This window comes from Sarcophilus harrisii, chromosome 2 (assembly GCF_902635505.1).
Source record: "Sarcophilus harrisii chromosome 2, mSarHar1.11, whole genome shotgun sequence".
NCBI classification, from domain to species: domain Eukaryota; kingdom Metazoa; phylum Chordata; class Mammalia; order Dasyuromorphia; family Dasyuridae; genus Sarcophilus; species Sarcophilus harrisii.
Genome location: NC_045427.1, coordinates 225,126,897 through 225,154,119, shown reverse-complemented (window position 1 = coordinate 225,154,119; position 27,223 = coordinate 225,126,897). Strand labels below are relative to the sequence as shown.

Below are 27,223 nucleotides of genomic sequence, written 5' to 3'. Positions count from 1 at the left end.
TTCTCTGACTAAGATATTCCACTGCCAGGGAGGCCAAGTGATGCTTTTGTTATTCAGGGAAACTGTTTCCTATTAGATTACAGTAATTTCATCCTAGTTACTCATCTGCCAACTAAGCTTAACAATACCTGTCTCACCTGCTTTCGGGGTTGTTTTAAGGGTCTAATAAGATAATGGACATCCAAGTGTTTCGAGGAAACATGAAGTACTTTATAATAATAGTACCTGTCACCTGTATAGCATTTTAAACTTACAAAGTGCTTTCTGGACATTATCTCATTTTACCTGCACCACACGGCCCCGAGAACTTGTTGAACAATGCTCGTTTCAGATAAAGCAAGGATGATGAAGTTGTCACTTGCCCAAGGCCCTGCAGCTAGTAAAGTGACTGGAAACAGCCCTGAATGTCCGTCTCACAAACAATGCTCTTAGCGCCTTCCCTGTTTATTATTTCCCTGTATATAGCTTGTTTGTGTAGTCATTTCCCTGTTTTTGCCTCCCATTAGACTGCGACATGCTTGATAGATTGTCTTTTATACCAAAGACAGGCGTCTTTTACATCTGGCAATCGCTCGCTTGCTATTTGTTGATCTTTGGATTTTTTCCGTTTACGACATGGTTTTTCACAGGGGGTCATTAACCTATTGTGCAACGTACAGATGTGTTTGAGAACACGGAAGGCGCGGTCACCAATATATTGTGGACAACGTACTGATGGCCAGAGTTAAATCTAAGGCCATGCTTATCACGAAGCTTTGCCGCTGGTTGTAGTTAACAAAATGCCCTCGATCTGTTTCCTTTGGTAGCCGTGATCGGTCTCTCCCTTTCTGATAGTTTAGGGTTAAATCAGCTCTACAGTTTGAGTCTGTCCTTCTATTTTAATGTCATCTTTGCTTCTATAGTGTCTTGTTTTAGGACGAGAGGTATAGTCATGCGGGTAAAGCGTAAGCTCCATGAGGGTTTGGCCGCAATCAGCCGGAGCATACATTAGGCGGGGTCGTCAGAATCTGGTAATTTGGGGACGTTCCCTGACTGCCCCCCTCCCCCGCTTCAGCCCCTTTCCTCCCCCACCGCGACACCGCGAAGGGAAGGGCTAGTGGGAAAGCGCGGGGGATAATTGACTATACGTTTACGGCTTTTCCGCTACTTTCTGGTTGGAAGACCCCCCCTCCCTACTCTTGGATCCCTCAGGTCCCTGGGCCCCAGGGGATGGGCGCGGAGGGGGAACCTCCGCGGATGCCCGCGCTGCGAGGCCAGTTCGCCCCCAGCCCCGAGTGCCGCAGTGGACGAGAAGTGGGAAAGAACTTTGCCGACGGCCCCTTGGCTGAGGGGTGGGGGGCGCCCAAGCACGGGAAGAGCATTTGAACGACACTCCCTGATCGCGGCGGTGCGGTGGAGGGGGTTAGGAGAAAAGCGGGGGGAGGAGGAGGAGAGAGGAGGAGGAGGAGGGAGTCGAGGGCCGGAAGGGAGGGTGAGTAATCGCCAGGGGACGGCCCCTGCGTGCCGCAGTCGGGGGCTTGAGCCGGAGAGGAGGAGGAGGTGAATTTGGTGACAGTGCCTCCGGGGACCTGCCCCTGGCCCGCCCCGGCCCCGCCCTCTCCGCTGCGCTCGCTCCGGGGCGGCTCGGGCCCCCGCCCCGTTCATGTGGCCCGGCCCGCGGCGGCCGGCTGCGGGGGCACGGAGCGGCCAGGAGGCGGCGGAGGCGGCGGCCGCGGCGGCGGCGGCGGCGGCGGCTGAGGCGGAGGCGGAGGGAGAGGAGTCGGCCCCGATGTGAGGAGCGGTGCGGTCCGTCCGTCCACGCCCGCCGTCCGGCTCGGACCCGGCCCCTACCCCCACTCAGGCCGGCTGCACCATGCGGAGCCGGCGGGGGTTGCGGCTCCCGCGCCGCTCGCTGCTCGCCGCGCTCTTCTTCTTCTCCTTGTCCTCTACCTTCCTCTACTTCGTCTATGTGGCGCCCGGCATAGGTAAGGCCCAGAGGCGGCTCCGCGCGTCTCCTTGGTAACCGCCCCCAGTCCCGGCCCCTGTGCGCCCCGCTCCGCCGACCGGCCCTCTTGGGGGGGGGACGCGCCAACGGGCTATCTAGGCGGACCCCGCTTTCGAACCCCGCGCTCCGCGTGGGTCCGGATTCCATCCTCCCACTCCCCGCCTCGCTCGACCTCCAGACTCGGGCTTCTTTCGAACCTCTGAGTCCTTTAGTCTTCCAAACCCCTCTCCTCTGATCCTTCCCCTCTGCGGTCTCCCTTTCTCATTCCCTTTCACCTTCCGACCGCCCTCCTTTTCTGAGCCTTCCAATCCTTTCTCTTTCCTGGCCCCATCGCTTCCCTCCTTTTCTGACCCCCTCTTTCCCGTCTTTTCCCCCCTTCTTCCTTTCCTGATCCCTCCAATCCCTTCTCTCCTCTTAGCCTCATCCTTTTCCGATCTCCCTTTCATGACCCTCATTTCTTCCTTCTGAGCTCCCATCCCCTCTCTCATTTCTTTCCTTCATTGCTGACCTCTCTTTTTTGCTTACCTTTCTGAACCTCCATTTTCCTTCTTTTCCTGAACCCCCCCATCCCTTCCTTCTTCCCTCTCACACTTATCCTCCCTTTTCCGAGTCCCCTTTTCTAACTATCCTGCTACTGCCCTTTCCTCTTTATACTCCAATCTTCCGATCTCTCATCTCCCCTGATGACTCTTTTACGTCTTCCAGTTCTTCCCTTTCTTACTTTTTCTTTCTTTTAAGTTTTCCTGTTCCCCTTCGCCACCAGCCCTCACCCCCTGTCAGCCCTCGTTTCTTTCGCTCTGGTCTCTTCTCTCAGCCACATCCCATTTTCTCTTCTCTTTTCCTTGCCTAGAGCTGGACGTTTTCTTGAACCCCTGTCAATTGACTCTTCCTTATCAGCCGCCCTTCTGTTTTCTTAACCTCATCCTCCCACCTCCGGGCTATCGCTCGTTGCTTTCCTATTCTCTCAGTCTGGAATCTCCCTTAACTTCTTTTCCTCTCACGGCTTCCTTCCTATCCCCTTCTACTTCTGACCTCCTCTTCCCACCACACTGTCACTTGGCTTACCCCGGGTCTGTCTTAGTCCACTGTCCTCCTCAAGTTTCCCTACCAGTGCGCATTTGACCATCCTGCACACGCACAGACCGACGTGTTTCTGCCTTGGCCAGACTCCAAAATCCTTTCTTCCACGTTTGGAATACCCCTTGTCTAGAATTCCCCTCTTGTCTATTCCCTTCCGTCCTGTATCTCCTGCCCTATATTTCTTAGTGCTCTCAGTTCTCTCCTTCCACAAGGGCACACATTACCTCGCGCCCCCCTCTCCCCCCAACCCCCCTTTCCCTTCCTGTCCGGAGAGGCCTTGGTTTGTCCAGTTTCCTCTTGGGGAGTCATGCTTCCAGCCACATGGAGAGATGGCTGATTCTGGGCAATAATATCCGCCTGTAATGTGTACTTGTATTGCTCGCCCTCCGGGCTAAGGTTAGGGCCACTGCATCAGGATTTGCTGGGATAGTGGAAGTAGAGCCTGGACCTGTGAGATGAGTTTGCTCTTGGGCCTAGAGAAAGCCTAGGGTGAACCACAGGTGAGAAGTTATTAATTTTGTTCTGCTTTTGGAAATTAATTGGAGGCAGAAGTCTTTTAAGGGTGGTTCAGTAGGGTTAGGTAGTCTTGAAAGATATCTTTTAAGTCATACCTCTTAAGGCAAATGCAGATTTACTAGAAAAAAATGGAAGTCTTATTGAAAACAGATCTTATCCTTGAGAAAAGACTTAGAGCTCATCCCCACTCCCACCCTCCAGAGAAGGATTTTCTAGTAGTATTGAGAAATGGACTTGGAAACATTAAGAGATGAGTTTGTCAACTCTGAGAAAAGGTTAGATCTGACTTTCATAACCACTTTTTGGAAGCTACTGTGGAAAACTTAGATGGTTTAGGATAGGAGGAAAATACTATTTGGGGCAAAGGAAGGGGACAAGGAATTGGTTGGGAATTAAAATGGGAAGACCCTTTAGCTATAGAGACATGGTTTTTTAGGAGTATAGTATTTGTTGCTAACACTGAATTAGCTGAAAAGAGAAATTTCTAGCAAAGCTGGAGATTCTCCCCCACTCACTTTTGAATAAAATAAAGTATTTTACCTCATGGTTAATGGTTTCCTATTATCTACTGGGGATTATGTGTGTGTGTGTGTGTGTGGGCGGGCATTCATGCTTTTAAAGAACCCTTTATATTTTAAGGAAATAAAGTATATGACATTAATTTGCTTCAATAGGGTTAAAAGTGCTTATTTTTTTGGAAATGTACCCAAAGTTGGGTTTTTTGAAAGGTGAGTGAGGGAAAGGAAAAAAGTGATAAGAATTTGCTGAACTAAAATTGCTGAGTAATTACAGACACTAGTTGAGAAAAAGGTACAGTATCCTATTTGACATTCTTTCACTCTTAATGGTCATCTGAAAATTGTTACAAAGGGAAATGGGCAGCACTTCATCTCCTCAGCTTTTATGGAATGTGACATGTCTTTCAGGTTCTGATATTTGGATCACCCATATTAAAAAAAAATTTTTTTTGGATTGGAATCCCTATTTTATTTTAAAAGGTTGGAAACAAAAATTCTTTGACAGAAATGTGACTTAAAGATTGATTTAAATTCCTTAACACTAAATTTTTTGAGTTAGAATTAGTGGTTCTTTTTTATAAAGTTATATATTTTTAAATTGTTCCAGAATATTTCCATATTACTTTTAACTGAGAAAAGATGAGGTGGTTTTTTTTTTTTTTAACTTTTGATCTTAAAAGATGAGTTGCTTAGAATTTTAATTCTGTGCATAGTACTGCAAAATAAAAAAGTGAAAAGGAGACAAAAAAGGTGCAAAGGACTTGGTTTAAATCTAGCTAAATTTAGTTACTACATTGGGATTTCTTATTTGGGACTTAAGACCTCAAAAATCCATTTTAGCATTGTTGAGCTGCTCTTTAGTAATAAGATGGACACTTTTTTTTTATTTTAAAGAATAAGATAACTTGATGAAAGGGATTTAAAGGAGAGAATGGTTAACATTTTTAGATAAATGCCTTAATTGATCACCCCTTTAAAATGGATTTATGATATGTTCAATTTATAAGTAATATAATTGAATTTTGTAAATGGGAGAAAGTGTCGAACTTTTGGCTATATATATATATATATATTTTTTTTTTTAACTGGATTTTTGTTTTACTGCTTTTTGTTTTTTCTTTTATTAACATTTTTTTGGTTTTGTAGACAATTCGGATATGTTTAAGGGGTAAGGACTACTTGTTTTCTTTAGATAAATAGTTCTATTCTTCCGAATGGCCAAACAACCTTAAGAATTATGTTAGCAATAAACTGTTGGTGGGGATGCTTTAGTGTATGAATGGTGGTTGGGTGATAAGTAGCACAATATTAATGTGAAAGCTCTGAGATCTAATGCCCAATACTATTATATGTCACTTGGATCATGAAGTCAATGAAGACTCTGCTGTCTGAAATTGGAATAAGAAGTGCTCCTCTCCCAAGCTTTTATTGGGAAGTAACCTATTAAAAACGATTGTGGGATACCAAGTTTTTGACAATGCCCACCTTAAATACTGGCATATTCAGGCATTTTTACTTCTAAATCTAGTTGAGTGTGATTTCATTAGTCAGGATGGTTTCATTGGAAAACTAAGGGTGAAAGTGAATGAAAAAATGTGATTAGAATATAAGGCTAAGTGAGGAAGATGGGCCTGTTATGTATACAAAGTGAAACAAAAGGAGTTTTATAGTTGTGCTGGGTATTTGATGGGTATTTGACTATTTTAGAAGGTTAAACAATTTTCTATTGATAGGCAATAAATCATGAGCAAGATTTTTTTGGAAATGGAGGGGAGAAGAATTTTGTTTATTTTACCTCTGGTAGGGAGCCCACCACATTGATATTTATTAAATAGTGCATTTTGCCTCACTTAATATACTGAAGAGTCTTGGGCCTCTCAGATGTAAGAAGTAATTTACACATGTATAGTAAAGATTCTTTACAATTTCAAAATGAGACCTAAACTTAAGATAACTTTTTCTGGGCTCAAAATTCCTTGCTCCTTTTTGGTTGTGCCTTTAAAAGATTATAACTTTTAAGAAAAAAATTAAGTGATTTTTTTTTTTTTGTACTAGTAATATGAGATCTAATAGATTGAAAACTTCTTAATACAAGTATTGGGCCATTGTATTATATGGTGGTGTAATGTTGAGGTTATAGAATTTGTAAACTGCTAAAAGCAGAGAATCACATTTTAACATCACTTTCTGTGTTGCAATTTAGTGAAGTTCAACAAACACTTAAGTGCTTGTTATGTCCAAGGCACATAGTATCTGAGATGCAGATACAATGGTACACAAGCAGATGCCTCCTGGACATCTAGAATACTGTAGAAGATAAGATGTGTACAAGTAACTACTATGATAAAGTCTGATTAGAGATACTTAAGAAAATTCTCTGTGTTAATGAAGGACTAAAATAGATGGATTATTCAGCTAATAGGAATTTTTACATATGGTCTATTGAGAAGCTGAAAAATTCCTTAGATTGAACTTGGCCTGCTGCTTGGACAGTAGTGAAATCATTGAATTTGGGGAACCATGATTCTTTGAGCAGATCTGCCTAGTATGGATTTAAAATTACAAAGTGCTTTGGAAAAGGTTAGAGGAGAGTTAACTTAGGGCATGAATTCTAAGGAATCAACAATATCATGTCTTACAAAAAGTCTTTGTTGGAGTTTTAAACTATTAAATGGTTCCCAAATGAGGTCTGTCTAGCTTCCCACCCTCCCCCCATATAATACACTCTTTTTGAAAGAAAGAAAAGTTGAAAGGTTTTCCTCTACCAGGACTTCTTAAACTTTTTCTTCTTTCGACCCCTTTTTGCCCAAGAAATTTTTAGATGACCAGTGTATATAAATCAAATATTTACTGATAATAAATCATAATTTTTCAACGCCCACATTCACTTGACCACACGGGATCAAAAATCACAATTTAACAAACTGGACTTTGGAGAATATGGTTATTTGAAAGCAGTCAGTGTTAATTGAAATCTAGATTCCCCCTGATTTACTGTAACCAGATGACTTGAGCAGGTTTTTGACTTTGTTGTATCTCTTCATTTGAGGCAAAAAGCCTTTAGAATAGCTGGGCTTTACACCTGGGGAAATTTTCCAGTGAAATATAGTCTTCTATGAAATGTATAGCTAATATATTTAATAGCTTTTAATTTTTCCAAATACATGCAAAGATAGTTTCAAACATTAACCTTTGCAAAACCTTGGGTTCCAAATTTTTCTCCCTCCTCTTCATGCCCCCAGACAGCAAGCAATCCAATATAGGTTAAACATGTGCAGTTCTTCTAAACATTTCCATATTCATCATGCTGCACAAGAAAAATCAGTTAAAAAGGGGAAAGAGAAAAAAAAAAAAAAACTTGAGGGGAAAAAAAGCAAACAAACAACAAAAGTGAAAATACTATGCTTTGATCTACCTTCAGTCTCCAGAGTTGTCTCTGGGTATAGATGGCACTTTCTATCTATCCATCACAAGTCTTTTGGAAGTGCCTTCAGTCACTTCATTGTTGAAAAGAGCCAAGGCCATCAAAGTTGATCATCATGTAATCATATTGCTGTGTACAGTGTTCTCTTTCTTTTACTCACTTCACTCTACATCAGTTCATGTAAGTCTTTTTTAGGCCTTTCTGAAATTATCCTACTCATCATGTTTCTTACAGAACAATACTATTTCATTACATTCATATATCAACTTTTTCAGGCATTCCCCAGCTGAAGGGCATCCACTCAATTTCCAGTTCCTTGCTATTATGAAAAGAATTGCTTCAAACATTTTTGCACATGTGGGTCTTTTTTTCTTTTTTTTATGATTATCTTTGGGATACAGATCCACTAGAGACCCTGCTAAGGATATGCTCAGTTTGACAGCTCTTTGAGTATATAGTTCAGATTGCTCTTTAGAATGGTTGGATCAATTCACAAATCCACCAACAATGTTTTTGTATTCTAGTTTTCCCACATCCTCTTTAACATTCATCATTATCTTTTCTAAAGATTATTTATTTTTATATATTTATAAAAATAGCTAATATTTTTATTATTTGTTTAAATTATTTAAACAATTCTAGATAAGATAATTTACATGAATAACTTCACAGACATCTAATATGTATATATTATATCATATAACAATGTCTATGATATCTAGCAAAACTGTAGGACTTCATTAAATGTGAAGTCTGGAAACAAAATATTTTGAGGGAAGGGAGGAGAGATGAAAAATTATTCTCTGAAAGCCTCAGTAGTTTAGTTTACAGACTTTTTGGGAGAGGGGAATGAAATATTTTTGCATCAGAAAATATTTGCCAACTTTTCTTTCAATCATGCATGTGCAGAATCATTTTGGGTTATAAAACAAAGTAGATGGTGTTTTTTTTTTTTTTAAACCAGGAAAAGTTAACCTGTTTCATGAATAGTATTTTTAAAATAATGTGCTTGGTTTGGGAGTGAAATTCTTTCCTAATGGAATTGTGCTAAAGTTGGATAATCTGTGAAAGTAGGTTTCCAAATAGTATCAATTTCAGTTCTAGGTTCATGGATTGGTTAGTATAACATTTATTCCAATTCTCATGTTAAAATTTAGAAAGTAAGATTAAGTAGCTGATCTCTGAGGTCTCTTCTAACTATTAAATCTATGCATATAGATTGTGTTCAAAGGTGAGGGAATTAGGAAGGATTCTAGCTTAGAAAGCTCTGTGCTAATTTCTAGGAGAGTGGAAATTCCTTAGAGGTTTCAAGGCTAAATTTCTGATTACTTGCTTATGAAAAGCTTTTTAAAATTTTATACTAAGAAAAGTAGGTTGGACACACCTTGCCACAAGTGATAAATTCTAAAACTGGAAATTAGTAAGGGAGGTAGATCTATGAGGGTAGGTCAGTGAAGCACTTAAAAGTAGTTGATAACTTTGGAGCAAAGTTAAAACATGATTTGAAGCCAACAGATGGGCCGTTTGCTTTAGAGAAGTTAATGATATTTAGTTATCCCATCATGATGTGAACAAGGCATGCATGCTTGCAAATTACCACAAACCCCAAGTAGACTATGTGGCTCAATGGGCAGTTATCCTCTGCTAACTGACAATATTTTCATACCTGCAGCTGTGTCTTGACTTATGCAGTAGGTCCCTGGAAAGGTATAGACAAATTATTTTTCTAAATAAAATAAAAGTAGGTGAACTTTTTCTTTAGAGAAATTCTAGGGTAAGTCCCTGTTCCTTGCTTTGCTAATTGCTGCCAGGGATGTAAGAAGCCTCTAACATTACTAGAGCTAGAAGAGATGGTGAACTTGTTACTTCAGTATCCTTTCTTCACTTAAGAATAAGGAGATTGAAACCTGAAGGATTTAAGTAACTTTTTCAATTGGGAAGCATAAGCATTTGCACATACATTGGGGAAACAAGATTTACCTGTGAAAATATATTGGTACAAGTTTGAATACTAAATTGTGTCATAGACTGTAAGGGCCATGGGATTTGAAAAGAAAAAAGATGACACTTACATGAGACTTTCTGAATTAGGAGAGTGGGAGGAGGGATACAATACATGGGTGACTGCTTTTTTGTTGTTTGTTTTTTATTAAAGCTTTTTATTTATGAAACATATGCATGGGTAGTTTTTCAACATTGACCCTTGAAAAACTTTGTTCCAAATTTTTTCCTCCTTATCCTTATCTTCTCCCCTAGATAGCAGGTAGTCCATATGTTAAAATATATGTTAAATCCAATATATGTACATGTATTTATATAATTATCTTGTTGTACAAGAAAAATCTGGGTGGGGGGAGTTGGAATGGAGAAGAAAAGAAGAGGGGGAAGGAGATGAGGCTTTAGGCAGCTGGAGAGGCTGCTGTCCCCTTGTCCGTTTCCTGAGAAGGAAAACAAAATGTAAGCAAAGATCAGTAGAAAGCAGGAATATGTTATGTTGTGGTCCACACTCAGTTCCCACAGGCTTCTCTTTGGATGTAGATAACTCTTCATCACTGAACAATTGGAACTGATTTGAATCTTCTCATTGTTGAAAAGAGCCAGGGCCATCAGAATTGATCATCATATAGTCTTGTTGTTGCCGTGTACAATGATCTCCTGGTTCTGCTCATTTCACTTAGTGTTACAACCGCGGTAGCACCCCAGATACCTCAGGATAAGCAAAAGTCCTCAGTCTTTATTCTTAGTCCTTAGACACAGGATTGAACAGGATGAAAGCAGAATCTCTACCACCTTCCTTCTCCCTCATCTACCGCCCAAGTGTTATCCTGGCTACTCTTACTCTACCCCCTAGTCCCTCCTACAATCTTTTGTGTACACCAGTCATTGAGCCAGCATGGATGGTGGGAAGGGCCATTTTCCAAGCATATGCCCATAGAGTATTGTCCAATCAGTAGTTAGCCTCAAGTGCTCCGCAGTCCTGACCTCAGTGAATCAACTCAATAGTTTCAGCCCTCTACAATTTAGCATCAGTCCATGCAAGTCTCTCTAGGCCTCTCTGTTGGTTGTTTCCTACAGAACAATAATCCATTACATTCATATGCCATAATTTATTCACTCATTCTCCATTTGATGGGCATCCACTCAATTTCCAGTTTGTTGCCACTACAAAAAAGGGATGCCACAAACATTTTTGCACATGTGGATCCTTTTCTCTCCTTTAAGATCTTTTTGGGATGTAAGTCCAATAGAAATACTGCTGCATCAAAGAGTTTGCAGTTTGAGAACTTTTTGAGCATAGTTCCAAACTGCTCTCCAGAATGGTTGGATCTGTTCACAGTTCCACCAACAATGTATCAGTGGTGTGACTACTTTTGTAAAGCAATTAATTTTTGGTAAATATAGATTTTTCATATATTAATTTTGCTTAAATTGGCTGACATACCTTTGACACTATCGGCTGCAGTGTATTCAAATTTTGTTAGGACATAATTTTTTTGGACTTCATTGTTAACAGCCATTTGTTGAGATGAATGGAAAAATTACGCTTGGGTATAATTTTTCCTTTTAAGACCTTTGGAATGAGACATGAAAACTCGAAACTGTTTCTTCTCTGAAATGTATCTTTTTGATCATGTCCGCTAGAAATTGAAAAGAAATCTGTTTTGGCTACAGCCAGGAAAGAACACCTTAAATCTTTGGAATGTCCACCCTTTGAGTCCTGGAGTGGAGGCCTTTTGCTTAAACGCCTCTTTGACTTTATTTCTTCCTTTTTGCTCAATTTTGCAGAGATTGTGCCCTACCTTCCATATTTTAGGATAAAGCTGGATGTTAAAATCAAATTAATTTTACAGTGTCTTTTTTTCCAAAAAGCCTGAGGAGCTGGAAAGAACTTTTATTTATATTCTCACCCCCTGCTGATCCTGTGAATTCATTGTTTGCCCAACCCTGGAAATCACTTTGAATTATTTAGAGTGCTTCCTCCTCTCGGATTTCCCTTTCTATTCTTTTATTGTTAGCTTGGGTAAGCAGTTATTAGAGACCGAGTGGTGCTGCCATCTTCTCACCTGGTTACTAATGCTAGTAGGTGATGTGTAGAGGCTTAAAGACTGTCTGGTCATTGTTTGGGAGAAGTTCCTTGAAACACCTTTAGCAATTATGAAGAAAACTGCCACCTGAGCATTAGTAGCCTAATTGTCATCTTCAGCCTTACCTAGTGGTACTCCTTCATACATTTTGCTGAAATGAGTGTGAGATATATGATGATGATGATAATAATAAATCCTCTTTAATTCTATTGCTTTTGCTCTATGGATCATTCTTATATAGCTTGTTTATGCATAGTTGTTTATATGATTGTTTTACCATTCTTTGTATCTCTGGCACTTAGCACAGTGCTTGGCACAGAATTGCCAGTGTTATTTTGTTCTTTGTTTTTGAAAAGGACCGGTAAAATAATAGGGTGATAGCTTGACTTCAGAGTGAATTGGATTTAAATGCGGCTGCATCGAACAGATCCGTCAGCCTCTCTCTCTCTTCCAGTCATCCAGTGGCAATAGATAAAAGCCAGGACGACTTTGGCATCTTTGATGCCAAACTCTAAGCACTCCAAAGTGCCCAATTCAGTCTTCTTCATGGCCATTGGAACAAAGTGTTCTCATCCACCCATTTCACCTGGGGAAGTTTTCATATGCATGGGGTAGACATTCCCTTAATTCACTGCCAGATTTAAGGCCTGTTGGTTACCTTCAACCTGGTTTAGCCTGTCTGCTAAGAGTTTTACGGGGGTGTGGTCACTGCACATTCTACAGTTTCTTGGAGTCCCAGGTGAGGAGTGACATGGACATCAGAGGTGAGTGAGTAGCCCTGAAAAGGGCTTGGCAAACCCTCATACCCAAGGTGCTAGCCCTCCTTGAATGCTACTTATACCCAAGCACATAGTTTGGGAAAAAAGATTATTGACTAATAATAGCTAAGCACATTTACATATTGCTTAATATAAATAGTATATAAAATAGGTTCCTTACTATAACTCTGGAATGTAAATAGGACAAATGTCAAATTCTCATTTGACAGAAGAGGAAGGTTCTTCCAGATAAGTGTTACTACTAAGCTAAACTAATAAATCATATTGGTTCTCTTATCCCCTACTTTCATAACACTTTCCCTTACTCCACTCTGCCTCAAGGCAAACAAGCAAAAATGGTAAGATTAGAAATTCTCATTAATTAGCAAGTAGTAGAAGAGAAGGCTTGGTTAATTTTTCAAGTCTTAAATGTATATTTTCCCTTTATCTAGTAGTTTAACCTTTTTGAGTTGAGAGCTGTTAAGGCATCCACCCATGAGTCTTTAAATTCCTCCCAAAAAAGGAAACAAAAAATGGCATCAAAAGTTAAAACATATAAGAACAATAATTTTTGGGAAAGTCTTTATAACACACTTTAACCAATGCTTGTTAAATATTCAAATAATGTAACTAAATGTTTTTATGGTCAGTGCTTTTTTTGTGGTGCCTCACAGGTGTTACTATGTTATTGTAAGGAATCATAGGTTCATAAATCTATAGCTGGAAGGGACCTTAGAAGGCATGGAGTACAACCTTCCTCATTTTGTTAAAGAGAACACTGAAACAGAGAGGTCACTTTAAATTACTCACCCTAGGTCACAAAACTAGGAAGTATTAGAGATGGGATTTCTATCTTTATGAGTCCAGTCTATAAACTATATATAAACAGTACAAAAAGTATAAAACAGCATGTAAATGTGAATTGTTTTTACTGTGTAACTCATGTTCCTTTCAGTATAATTCATTAAAAACTGTTAAGCAAAGCTGTTAAACCAGGAACCTCTGCTTATCAGTAGTGGAAAGGTTTCCAGACTTGGAGCTATAAGGCAGAACTTCACATCTTAGGTTCACTCAGCTATGTCAGCCTCAAAGCTAATTAAGCAAGTCACTTAAGAGTAAGTTTCCATATCTGTTAAATGGAGATCATAATTGGGCTACTTACTTCACAAAGTTCTTGTGGGGATAGTACTTTGTAAGTCTTAAGTACTATATAAATGCCAGTTGTTATGTCCTAGAGCAGGAATTCTTAACTTGGAGTCCTTGAATTTCAAAGGAGTTAAGGAACTTAAGTGGGGAAAATATTACATCTTAATTTTCAGTAACTTCTAACTAAAAGTTAGCATCTTTTTGATTATAATTTCAAGCAATAAAAATGATTCTAAGAAGGAGTCTATGGGCTTCACTAGATTCCTAAAGGGGTGGAGTTAATGATTTAAAAAAAAAAGTTTCTCTATTTTATAGTCTCCTGTAATGAAAAAGCACATAGGAATATAAATTTTAAAGTTTTATAACTTTTCAAATTATTTTAATTTCAGTTTTCCTGTTAATGAATACAAGTGCACCTAAGAATAATAATAAAATGTCACTTTATTTTTTAAAATATAAGTTTAATTGATATCTTTTATTTTTATATTATAGTCATTTCTAAAAATGCCCCCTCCCTTGTAATAAAAACAGTTAAGAAAACACACCCCAGGAGTAACCTGGCATTCTGTCATAGTAATCCCAGGTTTCTTTTCTTAGAGGAGGTTTCTTTATCTGATTCTTGGAGTTAGTGGTTTTTCAGTTGCTCAGAGTTCCCCTTTAATTTGATTCCTGTTGGTGATCTTTTCATTTACATTGTTGTGTTTCTCTAGTGCATTCTTCTGGTCTGGTTATTTCACTTCACACAGATCTTCCCATGTTTTTCTAGATTCGTACTATTTGTTATTTCTTACTGCTCAATAATGTTCTAGTACATTAGTATATCAAAGTTTTTTCTCCAGCCATTCTTTAGATGCTAGTCACCCATTTTGTTTTCAGTTGTGTGTTTTTTTTTTTTTTTGCTACCACAAAAAAATGCTGCTGTGTCATGTATTTGATCTTTACTTCTGTCTTCAACTTGGATGGGGGGGAGGGGTATATGCCAAGGATGAGATTGCTGGGTCAAATGATGACGATTTGGTCACTTTCTTTTTTTCATAATGCATCTCCTGAAATACTTTACAGCCTACTGTTATTTAGTGCTTTTTCCTCTTCCATGTAGACCCAGTGTATGCTATGAATGCTTTAAAGGAATGATTCCAATATCATCACTTGAAAGGTGTTATTATAATCCATGGTTTTTCTATTCATTGGTTTATGATGTTCATTTTGTTTAGCATGACTGATAGAATGGTACCCAAAGTTTTAATGTTTTCTGCTTTATGAGTATGTATCTTTATGCTTTGGCCTCTATGTGAAAGCTTGGGAGATGTGTTGGAAAATTAGATTGCTAGAATGAATGAAAATGCTTCCTAGTTGATTATAACATACAAGAGTAATTTGGAAAGATTTTTTAGCTAAATTGGATGCTTCCTGGTATAGTGGATTTGGAGTCAGAAGGCTGTGGGTTTGAGTTGCTTCTATCTTCTGATAGATTTATAGGCAAGATACTTAATCTCATGGAGCCCATTTTGTCTTTCTCAAATGAGAATAATATTGCACTATTTTATAAGATTGATGTGAGAATCAAATATGCTAAACAAGCTTAAGCTGCTGTTGTTTTTAACAGTGGACAGTACCTCCTCAAGGTATGAAGGTAATTCTGGGTTTTCAAATGCTATATAGCAATGGGTGGGTAAAAGCTTTGGTATGTCTTGATAGGTTGGAAAGGCTTTTTTGCATATCATCTATTGGGAATCAGAGTAATCAGATGTGAAAGATTCATCAGTAACCAGAGAGTTTGACACCAGATTATAATTTTTTGGAGGTACAGCAGCTTAGGAAGACTGTGTAGAGGGGTAGAGGAGGTTTTGATTTTAATGGATAGAGGTCAACATTCATGAAACAAGAATTTTGTGAAGTGTTGAAAAACTTCCTTTATGAAAGGAAGGGAAATACTTTAAATTGAATATGGGGAAGAATAAAGTTTTAACTGAGGTTTGTTAAGCAGAAAGCTCTATTAACTAGCATTCTAAGTTTTATCATACTTTGAGTGATCTGAAACATGATCTTGAATTTTAGTATTAACTGTGTTTTATTCTCATTATTTAAAAAGATGGTAATCCATATAGGATATAGCAATTCTCTGTTAACTGAGAATATTTAGCAAAACTCCCTGATATCTTTTCTTTACCTCTCCATAATTCCCCTGTGACTGAGAAAGACTCATTTTCAGATGATAAGATGATGAGTAAAGGCGGGCAGTAGGGGCAGGTATTGGGAGACCTGGAAAATCAAAGAGGATGCTAATTTTTGCTCTTGAGAAATTTTTGTTTAGTTGATAATATCTTCAGGAAGTGAAAAGATAGCTAAAGAATGAGGAAATATAAATGATAAGACTATGTAAAATCTGTTTTTACTCAGACATGATGAATTATAGCCCTTTGTCTTTTTGGGAGGAGAGGATTATACTGTCTTGATTCCAGATTCACTTAATTTGATTTATCTGGATGTATGGATGTCATTGATTTTTTTTTTTTTTAATTGTACAGTTATTTTTGGTTCCATGGGGAGGAATTATCGGTTAAAGACAATTGACAGTCCCAGGGCTTTCATATTATAGCATCTGTTGTAAAGGAAAAAGAAACTTGTTTACTTGATTTTATTTTTCTTTCAATGGGTAATCGAAACTATTTCTAATTTGTTAGGGAAACTAATCACTAAAAAAACCCACCTTTTTGTTATGGGTATGTCAACCGGTAGTCGAAATTAATTGTAGAAGACATTAGTAGTTCTGGTTAAAAAAAAATAACCTACTGTGTTTTAATTTATAATCCTAGGATTTGTCCTTAGATAAGACTCAATCTCTGCCCTCCTCTTTTGCAGCTAAGGCTCTCATTAGGAAGGTAAGTCATAAACAAGATGTAATATAAGATTATTTGAGCGAGGTATGGAACAAAACTGTGAAGTCTAGGGTGGGGGAGGGAAGGAATCCTTCATTACTATTGTCGAATTGATGTTGGCATTTGTTAGATTTTAAAGGATGGACTAGAATAAATGAAGAGAGGTAATAAAGAAAACATTTTAGGTGTTGGTAATCATGTGAGCAAGGGCAGGAATTGGGAAAACTCCTAGCTGGAGGATAGAGTATGAAGAGGACAATAATAAGAAAGATGTTAGAGATTCTCTCTGTAATTTCTCTTGGAAGAGAAGAACCTTGCCACTTAGTACTTGTGTGACTCTGAGCAAATTATTTGTCCTTTCCTGGCTTAATTTTCTTATGTAAAATAAAGGGTTTGGACTTGATGATCTTGCCAGTTAGTCCATTCCAGTGCGAAAATATCTTCTTCCTCTTAAATATTTCTCTAACCATATACTAATTCAGAAATTCCTGTCTCCAGCTTCACATAGCTTGTTTTATGCCTTATTTATGCTTTTCACTGCACAATGACAGTTTGTTACATAGTGGTTTATGTTTTGTTTGTGTCCTGTCTTCCTTTATTAGATTGTAAGGTCCATGAATTATCTTTCTGGAACATCTGGAATCAGTGAATGTCCTACATACAGGAGACACTTGTTAAATGAGTGTATGAGAAAGTGCAATCTAAGAAAGAAAGAAAGGTGAGATGAGGGAAGGAGACAGACTTTTATCTGTGCCTTTTCTGGCTAGCTTGTATTGGATAAGGCAATACTTGTACTCTGCATGTCTTGGGATCTTTTAGTTGTGGTGAGCATTACCATTGATACTCTGTCTTAAGATGGGGGAAAGGGTGATTATAGTTAACCATTGGCCATATGGAGGTGAGGTTAAAGATTTCAGGGTCATTGTGGAGGGCTTGCAGTTGAGAACCTGTCCCTTCAGCATTTCAGGCTTCTCATCTGTGCTAGGCACTTGAAATACAAGGTGAAAAATGACAGATTTCTTTCAAGTTGCTTATGATTTTCTAGGGGCGATGAGACTTGTTCATCACTAAGTTTGATACAAGATAGACTGTGATAAGGACAAAGATAAATGTGGTAAGTGCTGTACTATATTTGTAGCTGTGAGAGATCATTTTGAGCAGGTGGGGTTCAGGGCAAATTTTGTGGAGGAGTGTCAGCATATCAGGGCTCTAAAGGTGGGGAAGGATTCTTTAGGATTGTTCCAGGCTTAAGGCCCCTTCTGGGAGAGAGAAATTGGAGAGATCAGCATGACTCCTTTTGGAGAGAAGGGGTCCTGAAATGTGACAGCTAACTTTAAAGTTCCACCATGCAGATCATCATGGATCCACAGGTTTAGTACTTGCAAGAAAGAATATAAAGCCAATCCTGAAAAAACTATGTGTATATACAAATATTAATTAAGATTGGAAGGTGAATTACAGTACTGGAAGGCGATTTACAGTACTGGAAGGCCAAAGCACTTATATGAATGATTCCTGTGACACTGGACTAAGGAATAGATATTAAGTGTTTTGAAAGTTGATGAAAATGTTGGTGAATGAAGCATAAGTTTGTGGTTTGTTTCTCTGGGTGAATACTGATAGACTTTTCTCCTGCCTATCCTACAGTCACAAGTAAAATGATTAGTATCACGTGCAAATACTTGATGCAATCAAAAGTATCCTTTCTTTTTCTTTCCTTTATTATTTTTTTCAGGAAGGAATTTGATTTATTAACTTTTTTACTCTATTATTTTTCCAGTTACATGTAAAGATAATTTTCAACATTCATTTTTGTATTTCCAGATTTTTTTTCTCCCTCCCTTAATCTTTATCCTCCCCAAGACAACAAGCAATCTGAAATAACTTATACCTGATAACCTGCTTTCTGAGGGAGAATGGTAGGCATAGCATTTTTTTCATATTTTAGGAAACCTTGATTTTTTAATAGAGAAATCTCTAGGTTAGTAGAACAGCCTTCTGGCATTGTCATTTTGAATTTTTAATAGGGTTGTGAGTCTTTTGATTTTTACTATGTCTGATGACTTCTGTCTGGGCCATTAAAAGGGGAGATTTTTTTTGACCTTTGATATCTGCCAAATAGAGATGAAGATAGGGAGCTTTTTGAACCTCAAAATCCACATGGGTGCCATGTGGGAAGCATATACCTATCATGTTAATAATGAGAGATTTCTTTTTTTTTCTTTCATTATAGCTTTTTATTTACAAGATATGTGCATGGGTAATTTTTCAGCATTTACTATTGCAAAACCTTTTGTTCCAATTTTTCCCCTCATTCCTCCCAGCCCCTCCCAAAGAAGGCAGATAGATCAATACATGTAAAATATGTTAAAGTATATGTTAAATACAATATGTATACATGTCCATGCAGTTTTGCTGCACAAGAAGAATTGGACTTTGAAATAATGTACAATTAACCTGTAAGGGAAATAAAAAATTCAGGTGGACAAAAATAGAGGGATTGGGAATTCTATATAGTGATTCACACTCATTTCCCAGTTCTTTTGCTGGGTGTAGCTGGTTCTATTCATTATTACTGCACTATTGGAATTGATTTGGTTGAATCCTCATTGTTGAAGAGGGCCATGTGCATCAGAATTGATCATCATATAATATTATTGCTGAAGTATATAATGATCTCCTGGTCCTGCTCATTTCACTCGGCATCAGTTCATGTAAGTCTCTCCAGGCCTTTCTGAAATCATCCTGCTTACAGAACAATAATATTCCATAACATTCATATACCACAATTTATTCAGCCATTCTCCAATTGATGAACATTAAGTCAGTTTCCAGTTTCTGGCCACTACAAAGAGGACTGCCACAAATGTTCACATACAGGGAGAGATTTCTTGACATAACTTTAAAAATGTTTGATCTTCTTAGTTATTTTTCTTTTCCCACTAAAGATTAGCTTTGCTATAAATGCTTTTAACAAAAAGAGAGGAGCCCTGGTAGTGGTATTCGTCAGTTTAATGGTCTGGGAGGGTATAGACAGGAGTTTTCCTTCATTGTGCAAACTTTTGCATGTGAGAATAAGAGGAAGGAAGTATAGTTTTGGTATCGGTTTGCTTTCTTATTTCATTGTTTGGTGACTGGTTTGAAATTCCTGGGTTTTTAGTCTTTGTGATATTACAGTATTTGGAGATAGGCTGATTTGGATATGTATAATTTAAATTGGGCCTGTTATCTCTTACAAAGTTGTGACAGTGCAGATATTTTGACCCCCAGGATCAGATTCCATCATGATTATTTTTATCTCTTTAATTTCTTGCTAGATTCATTCCATCAAAATTTTGGCTTCTCAGCCTGTCACTTATGACTGCAAATACAGTTTGTTATTTGAGTGTTATACCTATTGTCTGTAGTCCTCCCTTAATCATTTTTTTCCCACAGCATCACTTTAAAACACTCCTCCAGAATGTATTTTCAGTTTGACTACTGACTGGGTATAATAGAGATAATTGAATTTTTTCCCCCCTTGTATTGCATTAGTGTATTCTAGATAAACTTGATATCAACAATAAGCCTTATTCATTAAACATTTATTTATCACTTACTATGGGCTTCAGGAATTTTTTTTCTTTTTAATTTTCAGTAATATTTTATTTTTCCAAATAAAGTTCCAGTAAAGTTAGTTTTCAACATTTATTTTTATAAGACTTTGTGTTCCAAATTTTTCCCCCTATCTCCCCTCTCCTGAAGACAGCAAGCAATCTGATAATAGGTTAATATGTGCAATTCTTTTAAATATATATCCATATTTGTCATGTTGTGCAGGGGAAATCGGATCCAAGGGGGCAGGGGGGAGTGGGACCATGAGAAAAAAACAAAGGTTCTGTAATTTTCTATCTTTCCTGGTTTAGATAGCAGTGCCATATCTGTGTCATAAAAGGAATTTAGTAGTACTCCTTCACCTATTTTACCAAATAGTTTATATAGTATTGGAATAAATTATTCTTTAAATGTTTGGTAGAATTTACTTGTACACCCATCTGGCTCTGGAGATTTTTTTCTTAAAAGTTTTTTCCTTAAGTTAATCTGGGCAACCTATACTTTTGTAAATATTCATCCATTTCACTTAGATTGTCATTTATTGGCATATAGTTGGGCAAAGTATCTCCTAATTATTGCTTTAATTGAAGAATAGCATCTTGAAGGAGGCTGTACTTGAACTGAATTAGAAGAGGAGCATTGTGCTAAAGCATGGAGGCTAGAAATGAAACATTATTTATGGCCAAGTAGACCATTTTGGCTGTAACAAGAGTTAGTAAAAGAGACTGATGAGTATTCAGCTTGGAAATATAGACTGAAGCTAAATTTTAAAGGACCAAATATTATTTTCTTTAAAGCTGTGAAGAGCCACTGAAAGGGAAAAGGTATTAACATGGCCAGAAGAATTGTTTTTGGAATTAACAAGACTTGGTGACTGGATATTGAGGGGGGTGAGTGAGAGTGAAAGGTGGAGGAAAATGCCTAGATTTGAAACCTGTGTGCTGAAAGAATGATGATTATCCTTGACAAAAACAGGGAAGTTAGGAGGAGGTGCTAGCCTTTTTTTTTTTTTTTTTTAAATTTTCAATCACATTTTTCAATTATATATATAGTTTTCCACATAAATTTTTTGTAAGACTTTGTGTTTCATATTTTTCTCCCCCCCCCCCCCCCGCCTTATCTTTCGCATCTATAATGTACCAAGCAATCGGATATGGGTTAAATATGTGCATTTCTTTTAAACATATTTCCATATTTATCATTTTGTACAAGAAAAATCTGACCAAAACCACAAGAAAGAAAAAAAAAATGTTGAAAATACTCTGCTTTAATCCACATTTAGTCTCCATGGTTCTAGATGCGGATAGCGTTTTCCATCCTGAGTCTATTGGAACTGCCTTGAATTTCCTTATTGTAGAGAAGAGCCAAGTCCATCCATCACAGTTGATCATCACATAATTTTGCTACTGTGTACAATGTTCTCTTGGTTTTGCTCATTTCACTCAGTTCATGTAAGTCTTCCCAGGCTTTTCTGAAATCAGCCTGCTCATCATTTCTCATAGAACAATAACATTATACTCTTAACTTCTTCAGCCATTCCCCAGCTATTGGGCATCCACTTATTTTCCAGCTCCTTGCTACTACAAAAAGGGCTGCTACAAATTTTTGCACTTGTGGGTCCTTTTCCCTCTTTTATGATCTCTGGGATATAGACCCAGTAGAGAGATTACTGAATCAAAGGATATTCACAGTTTTATAGTTCTTTGTGCATACTTCCAAATTGCTCTCTATCATGATTGCAACATTTTCACAACTCCACTAATAATGTATTAGTGTTATGTTGAGAGCATAGCCTTAAGATTAAGATAATGAATTAATTATGTTTTGAATATTTTGATTTTGAGCTGTTGCTGAGACATCCAGGTAGAATGTCCAGCAGGTAGCTGGAAATATGAGACTGTAGTTCAGGAAGAAATAGCGGGCTGAATTATGTTAGTTTGGGAGTCAATGCTTAGAGATGATATTTGAACCCAGGAAAACTGATGGGATGCTGTAGGATAGAGGGAGGCAAGGTGAATAATTTTGTATTTTTGGCGCCTTGTATCAAACCTGATCCATAGTAGGTAGTTTAGTGAATGTTAGAGCAGAGGGGAACCCAGAAAAGAGTCTTGGAATACACTCACAAAAAGGAGATGGAACATAGTTATAATGGAGTTTGGGGGAATGAGCTCTGGATGATAAATTTCAATTTTTTAGGTTGACTGCATGTTCCATAGTTCTGTTATATTAGGAAAAGCATTCCTTTGAGCCAACTATTGTTAATTACCAAGCAGAAAACCTAGCTGTAACCTCTGGCTAACTTGAAATTATATGACCAATTTATGGGTAATTGAGAGTTGGCTATAGATTGGTTTATCTATGCAAGTTTCCTGCTGATCCCTTGGATAATTTTCTTACTGTGGAAAATCTCTTACCAGAAAATAATCAGGGGAAAGAAAGATTAGAAATATTTTATTAACAATTTTTTAAAAAGATAGAGAGGAAGTTGAAATAAAAGAAAAAAGCAAAAATAAATATAATTTCTGAAGAATTCTAGTTATTTTTGTCACTATTCTACTCTTAATTAGAATTCTGAGGTTTTAGGCCTGGAAGACTGGATAAAAATGGGAACAGGGGATTCCTCTGGAGAGTTCTTCTTTGGATTTGGACTTGTGCTTTTTTTTTTTTTTTTTTTTTTTTTTTAAGCTGCAGGGTTTAGCACTGCTGAATCAGAGGCGCAGGTGTTTATGGCTTGGGTATACTCAAAATCTCTAGAGCTCAGAGTGGGCTGTTGTAGTTAGAGCACTGTGCCTTCCTTGCTTGCTTGTGTCCTTGAGCTTTTTCTCAAAGCCTATGATTTAGTTTTACAAAAATCTGTTTTTATTAGCTAAAGCTCAGACAACTCCAAACCCAAATACCACCTTTGAGAATCTGTCAACCTCTGCTCATCATAATAAATAACAAATCTCTAAACAGAGACATGCAGCTGATCTAATCTGAGGTATTGTTTATACCTTTTTTTTTTTTTTTTTTTTTTTGGCTGAGGCAATTGGGAATAAGCGACTTTCCCAGAGTCACACAAGTGACTGTTAAGTATCTGAGATCATATTTGAACTCAGGTCTTCCTGACTTCAGGATTAGTGCTCTATCCACTGCACCACCTAGCAGCCCCATTACCCTTTTCTAAACAATTTGCTTGTGATTGGGTATGTGTATATGCAAAATAATTTTTTTTAACATTATTGATTGAATTTACAGCAATCCTTATTAGTACAATATTTATGCAGGCTTTGTGGTTGAAAACATTTCAGAATTAATCATGTATAACAAGGACAGAAAAATGTTACTAGTCTTATTTTGTGTACAATTCTGCTTCCAAACTGTATGAAATGAGGGAAGTGACTTTCTTGAAATGGAAGCAGTTTGATAAGTAGTTTATATTTATGCTAGAATAAGCTGGCGATTAATAGACTGTGAAATCTTTTCTGAGAGATTTCTCTTTCTATTGTCGGTAAATACATATTATATTTTATCATAAAGATTATTCCTGGCAGTGTTTCCCTTGTCCTTGGCATGCAACTTGGAAAATTTTACTAATGTATAGACAACTCAGGTGGGACCTGCCAGTGCTGAGAAAGTTGTCCATTTACTTTCATGTTTGAAAATTAATTAAAATCAAGTATCTGAAGTTTTTATTGAATACCACTATGTAACAGTTGTCTTAATTTGGTTATAAGTTTCTTCCCTTTGATTGGAAAAGTCCTTATCTCTGTCTTATATCATTGAAAGGCCTCTTGGAGCTTTGTAATTAAGCCATCTGGGAAAAGAATTGATTGTGGAGTTAAAGGACCTGAATTCAAATCCTGTCTATGACACCAACCATGATCTTATCCAGACCTTGGCATACTAGCCCATTTTGTGGCCCTCTCCAAGCCATAGGGCTGACCTCTTATTTGGTATATTCCCAACCCTGGAACCCTACATATTTTGAGGAACTTTTGCCAAGCCCTGGCATTTCACTTCAGTCTCTCTCTTGCTTCCCTTCTCATGCTCCCCTATTTGTATTGTGTCCCTCATTAGATTCTTGGTTCCTGATGGGCCAGGATTATCTTGCTTGTTATAATTATATGCCTAGGACTTAACAGCACAATATTTGGCACATGAAATTTGCTTAGTTAATGCTTTTTCTTTATTCATTTATTGATTCAAGTTACTTAATTTATTCCATTTTCAGTTTATCAATAAAATGAGGAGGTTGGATGGCATAGCTTCTGAGGTGGTGTTTTTTTTTTTTTTTTTTGGTAAATTGATTTATTTTTAATACACATTATAAGTCATGTTGGGAGAGAAAATCAGAGCAAAGGGGAAAAACCATGGGAGAGATAAAAAAACAGAAAAAAGAAGTGAACATGGCATGTGTTGATTTACATCCAGTTTCTTCAGTTCTTTTTCTGGATGCAGGTGGCATTTTCTGTCCAAAGTCTATTGGGATATGTGACAACTGCGCTAGCACCCAGAATATCTTAGAATCAGTTGGAGTCAGGATAAGCAAAAGTTCTTAGTTTTTATTCTTGGTCTTTAGGGATATTAGTGAAGGGGGGATGGAAGTAGGATCTCCGCAATCGCCTTCTTCCATGACCAAAGTGACTCTGGCTAGTCTTACTCCATCCTCTAGTCCCGCCTACAGTTTTCAGTATACACCAATCATCGAGCCAGCACAGGATAGTGGGAAGGGCGATTTTCCAAGCATATGCCCATAAAATATTATCCAATCAGTAGTTAGCCTCAAGTACTCTGCTGTTCTGACCTCAGTGCATCTACTCAAGAGTTTCAGCCCTCTACAGGGATTGCTTTGGATCTCTGAACCACTGAAAGAACCAAATTTTTCATATCTAATCATTGCACATTCTTGCTGTTAGTGTTTATAATGTATTCTTGGTACTGCTTGTTTTACTCAGCATCAGTTCATGTAAATCTTTCCAGGCCTTTCTATAATCAGCTTGTTCATCATTTTATTATAGAACAGTAATATTCCCATTATCGTTATGTATCACAGCTTGTTTAGCCATTCCCCAATTGATGGGAATCTACTCTTTTTCCAATTCTTAACTACTACAAAAAGAACTACAAACATTTTAGCACATGTGGGTCCCTTTCCCTCCTTTTATTTTTTTGGGATACAGCCCCAGTAATAGCACTGCTGTGTCAAAGCAGTTTTATAGCCCTTTGGGCATAGTTCCAAATTTCTCTGTAGATTGGGTGGATCATCTCACAACTCTACCAAAAATGTGTCAGTGTCCCAGTTTAACCACACCACTTCCAACATTCATCATTATCTTTTCCTGTCATCTCTATCCATCTGAAAGGTGTGAGGTGGTACCTCAGTGTGGTGTTCTCTTGTTTTTTATAATACGATGGTTCTCTGGGAGCAGGTTTCTTGGAGAGGTTTTCTGGAGGCAGCCTTAGTTTCAGTTCCAAGCAATAATCACTTCAAATGCAGCCAGGATTTAAAATCCAGTCCTTTATTGTGTCTTTAAAAGTCCCGAGCTTCAGCCCCTAGCTCCCTCCGAATGTCTCCAGCCAGCACAAAGGTGGAATATGGAATGACTATGTCTCCGTCTCAGAGAGTGGGCTTCTGTGTCTGGCCCTGAGATCTTCTTGCTTATATGCTGTACACTGAGTACACACCAATCATTATATCACTGGGAAACCATTATTTGTTGTAGGATTATATCAGTTCTAAACTAGATTTAAACATTGTCTTCTCAATTCCACTTAGTACCTTGTTTCAAGTTCTGGCCCATAACATCTCCTTGTAGGATCAGATCAGTCATACTGAGCCATGCTAAATTAGACAATTATTGCCTATCAATAATAGCTTGTAAGGATTTTAACACCTCAGAGTTGTTTTAATGTGCATTTCTCTAATCAATAGTGATTTAGAGCATTTTTTCCATATATCTATAAATGGCTTTAATTTCATCATCTGAAAATTGTCTTTTCATATCCTTTGACCACTTATCAATTAGGGAATGACTTGTGTTCTTATAAATTTGACATAGTTCTTTATCTATTTTAGAAATGAGACCTTTATCAGAGATACTAGCTGATTTTTCCCCCCAGCTTTGCATTTCACATTGCACCTTTGTATTGGTTTTGATGAAGTGGTAAAGAATGAGGTTTCTTTTGCTCGACATTTGAGTTCCTGAGTTTGAAAGCAAAAGAATTTGAACTCCCAGAGGCTATGGCAAAGAGGAGGCTTTATTAAAAAACTGCCAAGAGGCATCTCTTAGTGGCATATCCTTTTCAATTGAGAGATAGATCTGCAAAGAATCATTTTTTGAAGACCCATTTTATGGGTAAGTCTAGGGGAAGTTTGATAATTCTCAATTGAATGTGAAATCTTGCCTGGGATTGTGACTTCCCCACAAGATCAATAGGAGCTTGATTTGCTCTTGAATGGCACAGCTTATTTTACACTGAAACCATTTGGAGGTATAGATCAAAGGGGACTTGATTTCTATGATTTTACATAATTTTACAGGGCTCACTGGGTCATAGAATTCACCTAGTCAGTTTTGTTTGTGCAAAAAACTTTTTGATTTAATATAATCAAAATTGTCCATTTTGCCTTTCATAACGTTCTGTAGTTTTTCTTTGGTCATAAATTCCTCTCTTCTCCAAAGATCTCTCAGGTAAATTATCCCTTGTTATGTTATATTTGTTTATGGTATCATCCTTTATGCCCAAATCATATCTGTTTTGAACTTATTTTGGCCAAATACCTTATTTTGGTATGGGATGTGAGATACAGGCCCATGATGAGATTCTGATATTATTTTCCAGTTTCCCCAGCAATTTTTGTCAAATAGTGGGTTCTTATTCCAGAAGCTGGAATTTGGGGATTTATCAAATATTAGATTACTATAGGTCTTGATTATCTACCCCTCTATTTCTTAGCCAGTACCAAGTAATTTTGATGACTGCTGCTTTAGTCTTAGTTTTGTTACTGTTCTGAGGTGTTTTCTAGCTCCATGATCTTGTGTTGGGCAAATACATAGGCCATACTTCATTTTTATAAAAATCCTTTTGGGGGAAGGGCACAGACTATGTGAAGAAGCATATGTTGATTTACATCCAATTTCTGTTTTCCTCAAGTTGCTATGTTCCTTTACTTTAAGTCTAAAATCTGAATGTTACCTTTATGTTAATAAAAAATATAAGGGAAGGCAGAACAGTGAAATGGGAAAATTAATGGAT

At 37.7% G+C, this 27,223-nt stretch overlaps 1 protein-coding gene across 1 annotated transcript in view; it reads left to right on the top strand.

The window, feature by feature from the left end:
- Nucleotides 1-1,720: 1,720 nt before the first annotated feature.
- The window catches only part of B4GALT5 (beta-1,4-galactosyltransferase 5), a 99,547-nt gene continuing 74,044 nt past the window's right edge, over nucleotides 1,721-27,223 (top strand). Inside the window, exon 1 of the mRNA XM_031951610.1 lies at nucleotides 1,721-1,964. Coding sequence (XP_031807470.1) covers nucleotides 1,853-1,964 — 112 coding nt within the window. The 5' untranslated portion in view covers nucleotides 1,721-1,852. The remainder of the gene's footprint in view (nucleotides 1,965-27,223) is intronic.